This window comes from Botrytis deweyae (genome assembly GCF_014898535.1).
Source record: "Botrytis deweyae strain B1 chromosome Unknown BDEW_006, whole genome shotgun sequence".
Classification (NCBI taxonomy): domain Eukaryota; kingdom Fungi; phylum Ascomycota; class Leotiomycetes; order Helotiales; family Sclerotiniaceae; genus Botrytis; species Botrytis deweyae.
The window spans coordinates 1,373,174-1,391,755 of NW_024066213.1; the positions used below are offsets into that span (position 1 = coordinate 1,373,174).

The window sequence follows — 18,582 nt, forward strand, 5'->3', positions numbered from 1 at the left end:
ACAATCATTGTTGAATTCATCACTGATAAATCGAGCACGATATTCAGAAATCTTTTACAGCCCCCAAACCACCCTTCTTACAGTGATCTATCAACCTCACTCTCTAATATTACTTGGCGCAAAATTCCTCGCTTAACTTCAACTTCACCTCTCAACTTCTTAATAATTTACATATATATTCCTACTGTATTCCCAATCACCATGTTTATAAACTGAGACTCAGACTCCACGATCGAATGCCTGGTAATTGGCTCAATACTTCTCGCACATGGTCCGCAAATCTGGTAGAAAGATTTCAGTTAATCGCGAGTACAGAGAATGGTAAAGGAAAAGGCAAAGAATATGAAGAAAGGAATCCTATTACCAAACTTGTAGTTTCGAGATATCGATGTAAACACACGTTACCGAAAGAAAAATGGAGGAAAGAATGAGTAAATACAGATGTAATCACTTGACGTCCCGTTCTGCATATCATTTATAGCTAGATAAACCACACGTTCGATTCATTCATAACGTCTTTTCTTTTCATCCTATTCTGATTCTCATTCATCTATCCATCAACCTCTCTTCCTCCCCTAAACACCTTCCGCTCGATGAAAATCAATAAAGCACATCTCAATCACAACATCATAAGCCCAACAGAGAGAATACATCACTTCCGTTCCACACCCATTCCACATCCCACATCCCTCGCCCGCAGAATCCCTACGATTTAATCTCCAACCATACCTAACCACATCCATTCTCCTTCCTCCCCCTTTCCCCCTATTACTTCAAACACCCCAACCCTCCCAAAAACCAAACCCGCGTTCCAGAACACCAGCATCCAGATATCACCTCGAAACCATCAATTCCATGCTTCATCACAGATTTATATGAAGTATCCACATACATACATACCCACACAATCAGTAGTATACATAATTATACCGATCTTTTCTCTCCTTTGCTCATTATCTTCGCAGATTCCAATAGTAGAAAAATACCAAAATACCTACCTATCTATCTATCTGCCAACATATCGAACAACATCTCAAGTTATTAAAAATAACCACATGCATAATACTATCTGTATGTATTATATACACCAAGACGAAATCATTCAGCATCGATTAAATTCTCCCCTCCTCTGCCTTCTCTTCTCATCTCAACTAGGGACAAAAGAAGAGAGCCTGGAATTATCCACCCCCCTCCCCTCCCAAAAAAACCGCAGACCTCAATTCTGAGCAGCGCGGGGGCAGCATTCAGATTCAAATTCAAATTTAAATACATCCTAATCAAATCGAATTCTCAGTCATAGATAATCATAGATAAGGAAATACAATTACAATCATAAATATACATCTTAATACAAATCGTGAAATCAAGTAAAATAAACACCTTTTCCCCTGCATACTCTAGACGAGTAGTAAGATTATATGAAAATTACTAATATACTATTTAGATATATATAGATACCTATTTGGAGAGTATATTTGCTAGAAAATCATATCTGAGAATGATTTGATTATTAGATTTATATTTTTCAGAGGTTGTCTTTTTCTTTTGTATTTAGAGTATTTAGATAGATGAATAAATAGATGAATAAATAGATGAATAAATAGATAAATAGGAAAATAAAATAAATAAATTCAACTCAACTCCCCTCACCTCAACTCATCACAATAAATAAACAAACACAATACTACCATCCATACCAGTACTCTCCACAACCCTAAGAATCAAGATATAAAACACGACAATATCATACAAAAACCTCCATACAAACATCCTTATCTACATCCTCATCTAAAACAGCACATCTACGGAGTACATCTCTGTATATTATCTACCCACAGAGACCTCAGCGGAGAAACGTCCGAAGAATCTCGCATCCATACTCATACGATATATCAAATCATAAAACAACCCCGAACCTCGGTATCCGCACCCCAGCTACATCTCCACATGCATCTCCGCATTTTGGCGCTCGGGGTAAGGTTAAATCAAGCTTGAGCTTGAGGATCTGGAGTGAGTTGAGAGGGTGAGTGGGTGAGGGGTTTGGGAGATTTTGATTGTTTGGTTCTTTACTTTATTACTACCTACTCTTATATTACTTAATCACTCACGAAAAAATCAAAATCAAAATCCAAGTTGATAGATGGATCGATTGATTGATTGATTGATTGATCATAAATCGAATTACCTATCCATCTACGATATCTACCAGTAGGGGTTTGCGATTACATCACCTACTTCATTTTTTGAGACACATACAAGTACTTTGAAGTTCAAACTTTTCTTACATATTTGATATTGATATCTGATATTGATATCTGCAGCATAGTTTCACCATGACGTCGATGCAGCATCCCGAGATCATTGTATTTCATTATCGATTTTCGCCGTTTGCTAAGAGGTATTTATATAGCTGTTTATTTATTTATTTATCTATCTATTTTTCATCTATCTATTTTTCATCTATCATCCCATCCCATCCCATCCCATTCAAACCCCCAATTCCTAACACCCCAAAAGAATAACATGGTACCTCACTCTCCGCGGAATCCCCTATTCAGAATGTCTCCAAGCCCCCACCATGCCACGACCCGACATCCAAGCTCTCGGAACCCAATATCGACGTATCCCTATCGTATCTATCGGTCGTGACATTTACCACGACACGCGATTAATCTTGCGCAAATTGGAGGAACTGTTTCCCGATTATCCGAAGATCGCAGCGGCGTCGACGGAGCAGAAGGGGATCGAGAAATTGTTGGAGATATGGACGGTAGAGGGATTGCTTTTGCGCGCGGCGCAGTTGTTACCGCTGGATTTACCGTTGTTGGGGGATAAGAAGTTTACGAGTGATCGGGAGGATTACACGGGGAAGAGTTGGGAGAGGGGGAGTTTGGAAAAAGCGAGACCGGAAGCGTTGGCGGCGTTTAAGGGGGCGTTTGAGCTTTTGGAGAGTGGCTTTTTGGGGGATGGGAGGGACTGGATTTTGGGGAGTGAGGGGCCTATGTTGGCGGATATTGAAGGTATGGAGGGTGGTGATGAGGGAGAGATGAGATGAGATGAGATGTGAAAAATGATACTGACTCGTGATGCTAGCTGTTTGGCCCTTCCATTGGTTAACTACCTTACCTGGTGCCTTGCCCGCAGACTACATTTCCGCGCAACAATTCCCCAGAAGCTTTGCATGGATTGCGCGATTCGACCACGCCACTCGACTCGCTGCGAGGAAACTCCCCCGGCCCACGGTTCTCTCGGGAGCAGAAGTGCTTGAAAAAGTGAGCGCGTCTGATTTTGTAGAAAATGATGAATGTGTTGATACGCAGGATCCGACGGGATTGCATAGGGGACAGGAAGTCGAGGTTTGGCCAATTGATACGGGGATGAATAGCAGGGATAGGGGGATTTTGGTGGGACTTTCTACAAAGGAAATTGTGGTTGAGTCGCGGACGAGGGAGGGGGTGAAGGTGAAGATTCATACTCCCAGATATGGGTTTAGGATTCGGGGGGTGGGAGGGAAGGGGGCGAGACTTTGAGGGTTTCCTCTTTGCTTTTTGTTGTGGGATGGGAGTGTGAGACGAGGGGACGGGAAATGGGAATGGGATTGCATGGTGAGTTGGGAGGTGTAAAAATATTTAGTTTGTATATATTATGATTTGTTGTGTATTAGTGAGAGAGTGAGAATGTAGAAAGAAGTATACAAAATTAAGAGGATTATCTAATATATCAGTATATAATTCTCAAGAGCGAAAATACTCGGATGACCCAAATCCATTATTTGATGATTAGGTAATACTCTTCAAGCTAACTGATCAAAAAGGAAGGTCTACTCTAATTATTAATATGAATAATACTCGTAAGAAGATCCAAATTCGTGATTTGCAGGATCAATGATACAAAATGCTTGATCGATAGATAGTTTCCCTTAGTATTCCGTAGCGATTGATTTTTTCTGGATTGATTGATTACGTGATTAGTTGGTCGGAGATAATTACCTTGTTGATGAGAAGCGGATGAGCGTAGGTAGGTACCTAGTAGTAAGTAAATGGAATGGTTGGGTGTAGATAGTATACTGATATACTCAGGTATACGAAGTATGAGACTCGAGTGAGAGAATGGAGCACGTGATGTAGAGATAGGTAGGTAGGTGGGTGGGTGAATGTTGATGTTTAATGGGTTACCGTAATGAGGAGGAATGGAATGAAATCACGAAGGATAGGTAGGTAGGTACTTTGCCACATTGTTGTTACCGAGGAGTGTGAGTGAGTGTAAAGTGTAGAGGAGATTGGTGCGATTACCTAGCTATTGAAGGATCGGACTGGACTTTTTTCTTATCTAGGGAGGTGGATAGGGAGATGGATGGATAGGATTGTTTGCTTTGAATTGTTTAGGTAGGTAGGTATTTATCTTGTGTGTATTTCCATCAGTATTTTAAATACATATAAAATAGATTAAGAGGTTATCATAAATATGAGACTTCGTATGGATCATTCCGATATCGCACCATTTGGCATTTGACATTGACATTGATTACCTAATATCAGTCTTCAGTCATTAGTCAGTGCACGTGTATTGAATCACTCGAATGTCTATGAAAGTAAAATGATATCTCCTGGAAATCTCTTGGCGAATTGACTCGAGATTTCCTGTCTTTGTCGTTCACCGTATCATTCACCATTCATTACTTCATTAGTCATTCACACCATTTTCATCTTTCTTTCTCATCAAGGAGATGATGGGACATGAAAGAGGAATAGTGTCACTTGCACGCACATGAACTAAAGTGGAGCAACATCTGCAATAAAAAGATTTGATTGGTTGTGAATCTCCAGCACGCTAATGTGAAGGCACTCTCATCCCCAAATAAATCAAAGAGTTCACATCAAGCGTCATCATCATCTTTCGTCATCGTTTTTTCCTCTCTTTCCTGCAACTTTCTTACCACATCATCGTATCTGTATCGTACCGGTATCGTATTCCAAGTACACAACAAACACCAAGAGGAGAAGACGTCGAATAATTTAAGCCTCGACTCGAATAATTCCATTTCATAACTTTATTTTCCAGCAGAGCCTCATCAATTATTAATTAATCGCTTCATTCAAAGGAGAAAATATCAATTTATCGATTTAATTGCTATTTTCCTTTTGGTCCGTCTTTTTGATCAAGGAAGAGACCTCTCGTATCTCTGATTTTGAATTCGTGTTTGATTTCGAGTCTTCATCCGAATGCTTTGTTAAGAAAAAGGGACAAGAGAAGACAGAAGACAGGAGACAGAAGAGAGGAGAGAAAAGACAAGAAAGGGAAAACGGGCCACAATAGAAGAGGGAAGGACTTCCATTTTGAACCACCTGCACCATAAACCCACCCACCCGTCGCAAATTTAAATTTCATCACTTTTTTTTTTTTTCGCAATCCAAATCCATCCATTTCTTTCCCCCCAAGAAACGTTACGTCACCGCTACATCCCATCCATTCACCATTCATCACTCAACCATCGAAACCCTCGAACCTTTGAACATTGGGGAAATCGGAAGAAATCCAAAGTCAAAATTCCCAAGAGTATTAACACATCTTGGAAAGTTTCTTTTCTTCCCGGCCCGTGTTTCGATATTCGAATATCCATCTCAACAAGATAAGGTATCAGAGAGGTATCTCCTACCACGAGATACACTGACATCATATTCATTCATCCATCTATCCATTCATCCTGTTGCTGTGATTCATCCATCAACGAATCCACACAATTCAATTCGACCGAGATAACCTCAAGTCAAGTCAAGTCGAGTCGAGTCGAGTCGCGAGAGAAAAAAACACATACACACAGACATTGAGCAAAACAAATCGTAATCGCGCAATACGACGAAACAGAATACTTGCCAATACAATACAATACAACACGCCCACACACACATACACACATACACACAACCTCAAACACGTCGCCACCAAAAACTATCCATATCATCGAGGATTCTTTTCTAATATCGAGAAATCAATCAATAAAGAACAACAACAACAACAACAACAACATCAACAACATCAACAATAACAACGCGACTAGTAAGAGTTGGGATTGGACTTTATCCTCTTCTTAACAACCTTCACACCAAGGAATAAATCTACCCGCCACCAAGATACAGAACAACCCAATCCAACATCAAACACCACATAACCCACACTCCCACACTACTGCGAACGCCAATTTGACCCATTCACCCGATAGGCGGACGACTCATTCACTATTGACACTCTCAAGTCCTTTAAATAGTCCGCCCACCTTCGTCATTATATCGTCATCATCGTGTAAACTGCACAGCAACACGATACGATTAACGATATTTGTTAGCCAACCTCTTTTGATAATTCTCCATCTCAACGGCATCAAGGTTAATCCATTATTACGTCGTCGTTCAACATCTTTTACTTTTTTCTTTTCCTTACTAGTCGTCCTCTTTTCTACATTTCATCATCATGCCGACCTTTTCCAAGATCGGCAGTAGTCCTGTAGAGGAGAAATTTTTACCACCAGGCAAGTATTCAATTCAATCCAACCATCCCTAGTCATCACGTCGAGTCTTTCTTTTGGCTTTATTCCATTCTATCATCATCGATCAATTCAATTCAATTCATCGGATGGGTTTGATACATTTGATACTTCTCATCCATCTCCTCCATCTCCTCCATCTGAAAAAATGATATGCTATACATAGGTGTAACTGAGTAACTAACATCACTCTCTCATATAGCCGCCGATTCATCAGTACCAGATATCACGGTGAAGCCAGTTCAGTTGGATGTCGGTCGACAACTACCAAATATACCTGTACCCCCACAAAACAATATTGCCGACTACCTATCAAAGCGAGCGTTGGCAAATAATTCACACGAAGAGGAAGAAAATCCTTTTGACTCCCAATTTGGAGGTGGTCCGGTGAAATCGAATCTACCTGCCAAAACTCCTGGTGGTACCTTACTACCTTCCATTCAAGCTTTACAATCAGCATCTTCACCTGGTTTTGGCTTGAGTGGATTAAGGTCTGGCCCACTGAGTCCTAATATGCTCACTGGTCCTAAAGAACCTGCCGAAGATTACTTCTCCGGAGATCATAATTTGATTGGTGATGGTCCAAGAGGTTACACTCCCGTCACATCTGATTTGAGGGGTATGCATTCAAGGGTGTTACCAACTCCAAGCCCTGGTGGATATAGTTTTGGAGCTGGAGCTGTTCAAACACCTGGATTGGCTGAATTTCAACGAACGGCTATTCAAGCTGCGAGTCTTGCTGCCCAACAACAGAGAGATATGAATGTTACTTCACAACCTCAACAACACAACGAAGATAATCATAATGTCATGAGTAATTATCCTGACAATGATTCTTTGAATGCAGCCGCAAGTCTTCAATTGTTGACTCAAACTTCCGCCTCATCTCGCGACTCTTCACCACACCACAATCTCGCATTGGGTCAATCGAGGCAACCGCCATTCTCTGCACAACAACATATCTTGAATCGCAATCACCAAATGTTGAATCAAAATATGCAACCTGTTCAAACTAATGGTCAAGTACCTGGTCGACCAAACAATCATTCTTTGACCAATGGTCATTCTGGAACGAGAAACAATTCCATTCACTCAAATTCAATGAGCCCTACAAGTAATGGTAATGGTCTCCCTTATGATAATGATATGAATGGTCAAGGTGGTCAAGGAAAGAAGAGAGCAGCCACCAAAAGGAAAGCAAGCACCAACAAAACTCCACCAAAGAACAACAAGAGGACCAAATCTCAAAAGGGTAGTGATGATTCGAAACCAGAAGAATTCACCAATGAAGATCTAGATAACATGGATGACCAACTTGAGTTTGAAGAGGAAGAGAATAATAATAACAACAACAATGGTAAACCAAAGAAACCAGAAACTGAAGATGAAAAGCGAAAAAGTTTCCTTGAACGAAACAGGTAGATTTCTCCTTTCCTTGCACTGTTTTTTTCGCTAACGAATTTCCTAGGGTTGCTGCTCTTAAATGTAGACAGCGTAAGAAGCAATGGTTGAACAACTTACAGAGTAAAGTCGATTCGTACACCAACGAAAATGAGACTCTTCATCAAAAAGTTCAACAAATGGCTCATGAAATTATGCAACTCAAAACCATGCTTTTCGCTCACAAGGATACTCCTATTGGTATTCAACAAGGAATCGCACAATATGTCGTTCCTCCTCTCTACGATGATATGCCACCAATGCATCAATCACAAAATCCATATGGTTTAGGTTCAATGCCTCCATCTCAAAATCCTAACATGTAATAGACTACGGTCCTTACATTTCCACTCGCAGTTATGGATTATCAAAAGGCGCATTGTATTCGCTTGGCCTTCCGATGTCACGAATATACAATTACCTCTAGGTTGTAAATTAAAACACTTCTTCTTTCGATTGTACTTCATAGATCGTTTGGATCTAAAACCCCATTTTGCTTTTCCTTTGGGTGAAAGTAAAGCATATCGGTATGATCTCCATCACCCTTTTCTTCCTTATACATATTCTACTCTTACCTCTAATATTCCATGGACTGGTTTCAAAATCCTGGGCCGAATTCTTTTTTCAAAAAATTCATGATTACAATGGAAATAAACTCATGCATGGTGGGGGCGTATATCCATGCAAAAGGCGCTATGAGGGGGTGGAGGGTTTGGATCTGGTCACCATATTTGATGGTTTGACAAAAGTACACGCATACATGACGAAGAATGGGAAGATTCTGAGTTCATGGTTGGGGGCGTATCCGGAATTTGGGAAATGGGGGTGCTTTTGGAATGTCTTTTTGTTGGCTCCTCTTTCTCTTTTTTTGATTGAAAGGAAGGAGTCTATTTTTGTTTCACTTTCTTTTCTTGGCCTCCTGGAAATGAAATGAAATGAATGGGATGAAATGGGATAGGGTGGAAATGGCGTTTGGAGGAAAATGAAATTTGGGCAAATGGCGTTCGAGGAAGGAAGGGAGGTGATTTGATAGTAGTTGATCTTTTTTTCTTCTTCTTTTTCTTGGACCTACGGATACATAGGGGGAGAGGGAGAGAGGAAGAGAGGAAGAGAGAGAGATTACAGAAATTGAAATTATAATTAAATTTACATGATTCTGGATTTTGATTTTGGTTTTGTGAATTGTGAATTTGTGATTTTATGGGAAGTAGATGGATGATAGATTTTATTTGTGAAGTGTGAAGTGTGAAGTGTGAAGTGTGAAGTGTGAAGTGTGAAGTGTGAATTTGTAAAGTGTGAAGTATGAATTGTAAAGTGTAAAGCGTAAAGTGTGAAATGTGAAGTGTAAATTGTAGATGGATAGTGGATGATGGACAATGGATGATGATGGATAGATAGTTTTGGGGTCTTTGTGCTGTATATGGTTGGTATGTTGGTAGGTAGGTTGGGAGGAACTTATCGAGAGTTTTATATTTTTCGTAGTATAGATGATATATAATATATGATATATAAATATATTTATTCTCTAGAGTACAGGAAAATGGCGTTCATTATAGTTCGTGTAATATATTTTGTATAAAGAAATATGATTAATTAGATTGATTTTTATAATACTTTTTTAATCACTTTATTTATAAATAGAAATCTTGATTTCAAAATATAGTTTTCTAAAAAAGATTAAAAAAAAAAAGATTCGAAATTAATATATATTATTATTTTCAAAATTTCGAAATAAAGATAATATTAAAAAGATTTTATATTGAAGATTGAATGTGAATATATAATTAAATTTCAAATATTTTGATATTTTGATTAGTCATTAAGATATTTATTAAGCGAGGGTGTTGAAAATACGTACTCTATGGGATATAGTATATAATATGTAGATATGTTTATAGGTTAATAGGTTGAAGAATACTTATTGATATCCTCTTCCTATTTTTATTTTCTTTTCTTTCCTTTTATTTTCTCTCCTTTCATTTTCTTTTCTATTTTCTTCTAAAGAGAGAAGTTTTTGTTGGTTTAAGAGAGATACGGAAGATGTGGTTCCCACTATATGTAGGCCTCTAAATATCTATTTGTATTCAATTTAAGGAGCTAGCTAAATGAGGGAAATAGTAGGTCTTATGTAGATATTACTGAAAAAACTAATCTCCTTCGCTTTCGCTTAATACCGTTAATACAATTACTATTGTATTGAAGTGAATCCTTTGAAGTAAATTTCTTTAAATGAATTCTCTTATTTATATATTCGGAACTCTTTTTTTATAGCTTTAAATATAATGATTGAAAAGAAATTCATAAAATTATAAAAATCCTTTATCTACTGGTTAAAATTCTTAACCTTTTATTGGTAGAACCAATTCCTTCCTTTAATCCTGTTTTACCCATTTTATTACCTTAATATCAATCTTATTCGTATTGATCAGATTAGAAAGAGCTTGATACGATTTTCCTTTTGTTATCGTATCGACCAGATTAATCGAATTATTAATCTAAATTATCTCAATAATCTTTTTTCGCTCATAAAATTGATATAATATTATAATATTAATTATTAGTCTCTTTTCATTAATCATTCCCAGTTTAATAAGTAGATTATATAGTGATTTGAAATCAGTACACAAAATTAATAGAATCTCCTTATCGAGAATAGCACTAATTATAGAAATAATTATTGTTTTGATATCGAATCCCTGAACTAATTCGTATAATTCGAATATTAAAACACTATATATAATTCTCTTATATTTGATAAATGATTAATGAATAATATTAGTATTATTATATTTATCTATTATTACAATCATATAATCTATTTGGAACGAATAGTTCTTATTATTTGCAAAAAAAATATTAGTAAAAATAATAATCTTAAATGAATCTAGATCAAATAGTATATATTTGAATCCTTTAGTAAAGTTTTCTTTTTGTTATTTGATATGCTTATTCAATATTACAATATTATTCTTACCGGATTAAGTTATCTATATTACTATAAACAGATTGAAAGATACTTCGGATTAATATATAATTGTAATATATACTTTATGAGCTTATTGTACAATATACTATTCTCATATAAAAATATACTTCCGAATCTTACCATATGTACCATATATATTTATAGATTCTGTAAATACGAGCTGTAAATTATTGTATTACTTCTTTTAATCGAAATGAATATCATTATCCTTAAATATAAAAATAACACCATTAAACTTTAATAAATGATTGTAAATAAATTCCTTGCGATTTTTAGTTATAAAGTCAGTCTACTTGAGTTGTTTATTCTTAGTTTATATAAATACATTATTCCTAACAATAAATATATTATCTATTTAAAATTCTATAATATCGAATCCAATTTTTTTATTATTAATATACAAAAAATAAAGGTTATATATAGATTACTATATCTTAAGCTTTTCGCAGTAATAGATATAACATATCCGGAGTTAATGATTTCCTGCCTCAGGAACATTATATAATGATTTAACAATTAATAAAATCATATTAATTGGTAAATCTATTTCTTTTAGAGTATAGATATAAAAAGTACAATACAAGTTCGAAGTGAATTAAGTATATGTTTAAGTAATATTTCGAATATATACTCCTATGCCTATCTTTCGAGTATTTGTAATTAATAAGATTAAAATATATTAATATGATTATTAAATTGTTGGGGATTATATTAATATAGATATTTTATTAATATTATTATATACTTGAATGACTAATTTCGATTTACAAAATTCAATATCTGTTTTTTTGTTTTTAATTTTATCAATAAATCGCAATTTGAAAATACATATACTAAAAGGAATATTTAAAAATGATATAATTTTGAATACACCTTTAATTATCAATCCATTAATCTTTTTTTTTCTGAATTCTTTATATAGGATGGGATTTTTGGGATTAGCAATAAAATATTCGAAATGATAATCTTGTATATAAATTCGAATCTGAGATATAATTATTTATAGAAAAAATATCGGAATAAAAATCTAATCATTTTTGAATAAATCCAAGAGGGGTTTTTTTAGATTTATTATACGTATAACTATTACTTCTGGAAAATTCTGGAAAAGGTAATACAACTTTGTTAGATTTTGGTAAAATTATTTTGAGATCAATATTATAATTAATTTCCTTAACCTTTTTAATATATTCAGTTTCTAATTACTTATAATATAACTTTACTAATATAAATCTAAATTTTATAGATTTATAAAGTAAATTAAAAGTATATGTTTTCCTTTTTATATTAATAAATAAAAAAGATTCTTTTTATTTATTAATAACTATTCTATTATTCTCTTTTTAAATTAAAATCTTATTATTTAGTAATAAATCATGAAGTATAGTTGTAAAGGGTTTATTATATATATTTAAGATTTTTTGTATTTATATAAAATTATATAATCTATAAACCTCTATTATAGCTTTAGAGATTGTAATAGTATACTATTAAATAATAAATGTTGAAAGACTGATATCAATTATATAAGGAAATATTTCAAAAACGAGTAATATAGGTATTAAACTATCAGATTTAGTAATATTATTAATTATCTTTATAATTATTTAAAGTATAGTTGCTTTATAAATACCAAATTTATAAACTTTTTTAAAAAAAATTTTGTAAGATTTATATAATAGTATATAAAATCTTTTAATAATATTAATTAAATAATATATTTCTATAAAAAATTGTTTTTATTTAAATGAATATTAATATAGTATATTATTAAAATTCTTTTTCAATAAAGTTGGTACTAGTATTATAAATAATATATTTTGATAAACTAATATATATATCGATTTAGTATTTATAGAGTTTATTCTATATATACTTTATAGATATATTATTTAGTTATTAAGCGGCTTGAAAGTGTATGGCTTTATTAATAATATGTAGGATCGGATTATTATTAATATAAAGCATATCAATAAATATAGTATAATTAAATTCAAAATTCTTATCGAGTAAAGAGAATTTGAATTTATCGGGTGATTTATTATAAATCTGATAATAATAATAAAATTTAATAAATTATTTAATTACTTTAAAGTTTTTATTATATTTAAAATATTTAAGTATTTTATGGAATTTATATGTAGATGGATGGTCAAACTGATGGTGAATTTGTTATAATTCAATTTTGATGAGATAGTAATTATTACTATTAATAAAATAATTAATCAATTTTTTAATATTAATGTTTTATAGTAAAAATATATAATTAAATTATTGGTATATAGGATAAATGTTTTTAGATGTAATAATAATATTATCAAGATTATTATACTTAAATCTAAGTCTATCTATATTGGTTAGAGAGAGTAAAAATGAAAGGTTGATTTTTATTATATTTTATTCTATTTTCTTAAATAAAAGATTAATATAAAACGAATCAATGGAAATTGTTATTTTAATGTTGTATTGGATTATCATTTGTTTGGTAGTAGTTATATTGTATTTAATATTCTTAATCTTCTTTTATATCAAATATTGGTTGTATTTAATAAATAATCTTTTAGTTATATCTATATCGATTATAATGTTAAAGAATATATTAGTATTGTATTGTTTATTGTTTATAGTAAATTCTTTAATTGTTAACTTATAAGTGCTTGTAGTATTATTGAGATTAGTTACTATTAAAGAATTATTATAAGTATTTATAGAGGTAAAGAATATTCTGGAGATTCTTTCAGAATCACTTATATTAATAAGATATTAATCAATAAGATAATCATTATTATTGTTACTATTATTATCTTGATTATTTTTTTATTTGATATCAATAATGAACTATTTGTATTATTTTGTAAAACTTTTATTGTTGAGATTGTTGTATTTGATATGGTAATTTGTTTTAAGTTAATCTTTTTCTTTTTGTATATATTTATAATATCTATAGCTCTTTTTTTTGTAATCAGGGAAGTAATAATTATTCTTGTTTTTATTAGTTGGTATAGAGAAAGGTTATTGTTCGGTGTATTTATTATAAGATTTCTGAGAGGAATCTAAAGATTTATTGTTGTAGAAATGTTGATTTGTAAGGAATGTTTTAGGTGATGTGTTTTGTTGATTTGTAAGGAATATTTCAGGTGATGTATTTTGCTTCGAAAATATTTTTTGATAAAAATTAATAATTTGTTTAATCTGGTTAATAAACTTTGTAATAATTGAATAAGGGTTGTATATTATAGAATAATATTTCGGAATATTATTGCATGTAGATAAAATTCTAATATAATATAATTAAAAATTATATGTATTTCTGGAAATAGTATATTGAATAAAGTATAAATCTATAATTATTATATTAAATATTTCTTGAGGTTTCTTAATTGGATTTTTTTTGATATAATTTTTGAAAGTGATTTTGTTCTATTTGAAAAGTATATTTTGTTGATATTTAGATCCTTCGAAATTGTTGATTATTATTTTGTATATATTATTATATATTTTAGGAAGAGTATTAAGGTTAGTTTGATAAAAGTCTTTAGTAATACTTGAGAGTATAATGAGGAAACCTGTTAAAGTTATTTTGATTAGTATAAATATTTTATAGTAATGTTTTGTAAATATAGAAATCTTCAATTAAAAGAAATTGTTGATATTTTTATATTTGTTGTTATTTCTGTAGATTTTAAAGAGATTAATAAGATAGCAACTCTAATTGTATTAATTATTTTTCTAATGGTTGAGATAATTATAATAATCTTTATTTCTATTACCTCTATTATCGTCTTTATTATTATTTTTACTATCATTTTTATTGTTTTTATTATTTCGGTTATTGTTTTAATTACTATTATTATTATTATTATCTAAATTGTTATTATCATTAAATAATCCTATAGAAACATTAATTGATAAAACCCTAGAACCTGATAAAGATATATTTCATATATTTCTAGATTAAAATAGAGATTAAAATAGAATTAGTCCTTTTATTATATCACCTATAATTTTATTAGATTTCAATAAAATTAATTGATTAGTTGTATTACCATTCTGAGATTTGAGAGATTTGATTTATAGTTTCAAACAAAGTTTGATAGGGAGATAAGCCTATTTTATTGATACAAATAGTTGTATTTTATTAGATTAATATTTCAGGAGTTGATTTGTAATCTAATCGTAATATTTGTTATGATTAAATATTTCTACAAAAACGTTTTTAATATTTGTATTAATATTAATATAAACTTTATAATATTACAAGATTATACAAAAGTTATATAATATTAGTTTATTAATATTCCTTAATATACTTTTGTAAATATATTCAAAATTGAATATAATTATATCCTAAAGAGATATATCAGTAACCCTTATATTCGAATACACAGTCTTTCTAAAAAGAAAATATCTATTGATATAATACTTTATTTCCAATCTGAATATATATCCTTTATAAAACTACCTAACTTTATTGAAATCTTTTGAAAAAGAATAATTCTGAAATTCTCTTTTGAATTCTAATTCTTTTATAATTTCCTAAGCTTTTCTTTTTTCAATTATTTTATCAAAAGGAATATAAAGATTAAAGAAGGTAATAAACTAAGAATAAGAAGAAGCATTAATCATATCCAGATCTTTGTAAAAAAAAGTATTGAAATTTATTTGTAGAGGATTAATATTATCAATTGTTATATTGATATATTCTTTTATACCAATAGATTGATTGAATGAAATCGGTTTCTTACCGATATCGAGTTTCTTATTAGAATTGGGTTTTTTATCGACTTATTTAAAATTAACGCTAGCATTTGCCTGGAACATTATGATACTAATAATGGGAAGTAAAAGAAATAAAAATAAAAAGATATTTCGAATAAGTAAATTAAGTAATTTGTAATATCATTAATTAATATTAGTTTAAAAAAGATACGGAAAATATAGTTCTTATTATATATAGGCCCCTAAATGTCTATTTGTATTTAATTTAAGAAGCTAATTAAATGAGGGAAATAATAGGCCTTATATAGGCACTACTAAAAGAGCTAGTCTTTTTTGATTTCACCTAATACCCTTAATATAGTTGTTATTATATTGAAGTGAATCCTTTAAAGTGAATTCCTTTGAGTGAATTCCCTTGTTCATACAGTTTTAGAGAGAGAAGTTTTAGAGGGAGAAGAAAGAGCATGGATGGGATGTTATAGGGAGGAATTGGGGAGGGATTAGGGAGTTGTGAGGTGGTGAGTTGATGAGTTGTGAGGTGATGAGTTGTGAGTTGTGAGGAGGTGAGGGGATAAGGGAGAGGGAGAGAGTTGTAATTTGTGATTTGTGATTTGGCGAGTTGATAAGATAGTAAGTTAGTGGTTGATGATTAAATAATTGATGATTAAATAAGTTGATGAGGGGATGGGTTGATGAGTTTGTAAGGCGTTGAATTGTAAATTGTATATATAAAAAAGAAAGGGGAGAGTTGTGGGTTGTGGGTTGTGGGTTGTGGGTTGTGTATAAAGAATATGAGAGGGAGAGAGAGGGAGAGAGAGGGAGAGAGAGGGAGAGAGAGGTGAGAGGTGCGAGAGGTGAGAGGTGAGAGAGGTGAGAGAGGTGAGAGAGAAAGTAGGTTGAAATAGATTGAGTGGTGAATTGAAGGAGGATTTGAGAAGGATTTGAGGTGGGGAGAGTAGAGGAGAGGAGGGGAGAGGAGGTTTAAATTATATGAGAAGTTTAAATTGTAATGAAGAGTTTGATTATTAATATAGGTTTTGTAGTGGAATATAATGGAATAAAAAAGGATGGGAAAGATTGTATAGAGTAGAAGAGAGAAATGCAGGAAATGAAAAATGAGGGTGAAAAGAAAGAAGGGAGGAAGGGGGAGATAAAAGGGTGGTAGATAATAAGGATTATAGATAATAAGGGGTGATAAAAGAGTTGAATGAGAAATGTATGAATTGAATGAATTGAGAATTAGTAGGGAGATTAATTGGATTGGGTTGAATTGAATAGGGAAGGAAAGAAAAAAAGAAAGAAAAAAGTTGAGATGTAAAGAATTAAATGATTGGAAGATTAAGAGGAAGGGAATAAGGAATTAGAATTTGATTTACAGTTCAAAGTTTCTGATTGAGTAGAAAGGAGATGGAAAGGAAAGGGAAAGGGGAAGGTGAAAAAATGGAGATGTTGAGATGTTGAGATAGAGGGAAGGAGAGTTGTGGAAGTGTGAGAGGGGTTGGATGAGAGTAGGATGAGAGTAGTGGAATGGGAGGGGAAGAGAGAGAAATAGAGGGGGAAATAGAGTATAAATTGATGAGATAGTAGGATTTTAATCCTCGTGCTCCTCCGGGCTGCTGGTTTAGTCTTCATCGTACTGCTTCTTGTCTTCCCCCTATATATAATCCCTCCTCGCCAACTCCTTCAGGTTGTTCTCCGCTCCTGTATAACCAGGCTATTTACTTAAAAGGAATAACTTTAATTCAATGATACTATATCAAGGGATTAAGCGAAAGAGACTAGTTCTTTCAATATTGCCTATATAATGCCTAATACTTTTTCCTATATACTAGCTCTTTAGATAGAATACAATATAGATATTTAGGACCTACAAATACGTAGGTGCTATGTCTTTCGTATCCTTCTCAAACTAGTAGTATTAGCGAGTAGGAGAAGAGAATAGTATATGAATGTAGGAGAATGACTTTAGTTTAATAGTCACTGAATCTAAGCAAATGCGAAAGAGACTAGCTCTTTTTTAGTATCTATGTAAATTTAAAAGACCTACTATCTATTATATATAACTAGCTCTTTAGATAGAATACAATATAGATATTTAGAATCTATAAATATATAAGTACTATATCTTTTGTATTCTTCTCAAATTAATACTTTCTAGACTACAAAAGTTTTATATTTTGTAATTATACGCGGACTGGTATTAATTCGAAATAGATCTATAGGATTGATATTATATCTCTTCTTAAGCCCTAAACTAGTTAATTATAATATTCCAAGATTTTATAATATGAATTTCTTAGTAATATTACTTTAAGCGACGAGATTGATTATAAATATTCAAGGGGTCGCTAATAGAAAAAATTAACGAGCTTTTGATAGAACTTTCAAAAGTTTCTAGATAATCTTGATTAGTTTGATTATTTAGAGTATATTAAATAGTTGAATTATAAGAAATGATATTAATACTAATAATCTAAGTTAGTATTTATAAACTAGTTGAATCTTAGAGATAAAAAGTTATATTGAAAAGAAGAATAAAAGTTTATAAATAAGAATTTAGACGTTCTTTTGTATGGCATACTAGCTATACACTAGAGGCATAGCTTATATAATAGATGTAGCGGATGTATTTAAATAGCTTAGCTTTAGCTTAATGACACTCAGCTTTACAACTCATTATATTCTATACCTATTATCTAATAGCAAATCCCAATTGAGCACCATTCAGTCGGATATTTCGTCTTTATTTGAGTGAAAATAAGGGAGAAGCACTATACTGATTACCAGCCATCACAAGTATTACAAGGGATCTCCAAAAATCTATCCTATTTCGATCTTATATTTATAGATCCAAAATTTATCTTATAGGCTTATTAACTACTTGCTTTTCTATATA

At 32.0% G+C, this 18,582-nt stretch overlaps 2 protein-coding genes across 2 annotated transcripts; both read left to right on the forward strand.

Moving 5' to 3' along the window:
- Positions 1 to 2,578: 2,578 nt before the first annotated feature.
- On the forward strand, positions 2,579 to 3,530 carry EAE98_003619 (uncharacterized protein; the record flags this gene model as incomplete). Its single annotated transcript, XM_038951239.1, has 2 exons — positions 2,579 to 3,020; positions 3,094 to 3,530. 2 exons carry the CDS (start codon positions 2,579 to 2,581, stop codon positions 3,528 to 3,530), a joined length of 879 nt encoding a protein of 292 aa, XP_038812703.1.
- A 2,938-nt stretch (positions 3,531 to 6,468) lies between these two features.
- Positions 6,469 to 8,307, forward strand: EAE98_003620 (uncharacterized protein; the record flags this gene model as incomplete). The annotated part of the gene is made up of 3 exons (XM_038951240.1): positions 6,469 to 6,526; positions 6,744 to 7,959; positions 8,010 to 8,307. The coding sequence occupies 3 exons, from the start codon at positions 6,469 to 6,471 to the stop codon at positions 8,305 to 8,307; spliced, it is 1,572 nt and encodes a 523-aa protein (XP_038812704.1).
- Between the last annotated feature and the right edge of the window lie 10,275 nt (positions 8,308 to 18,582).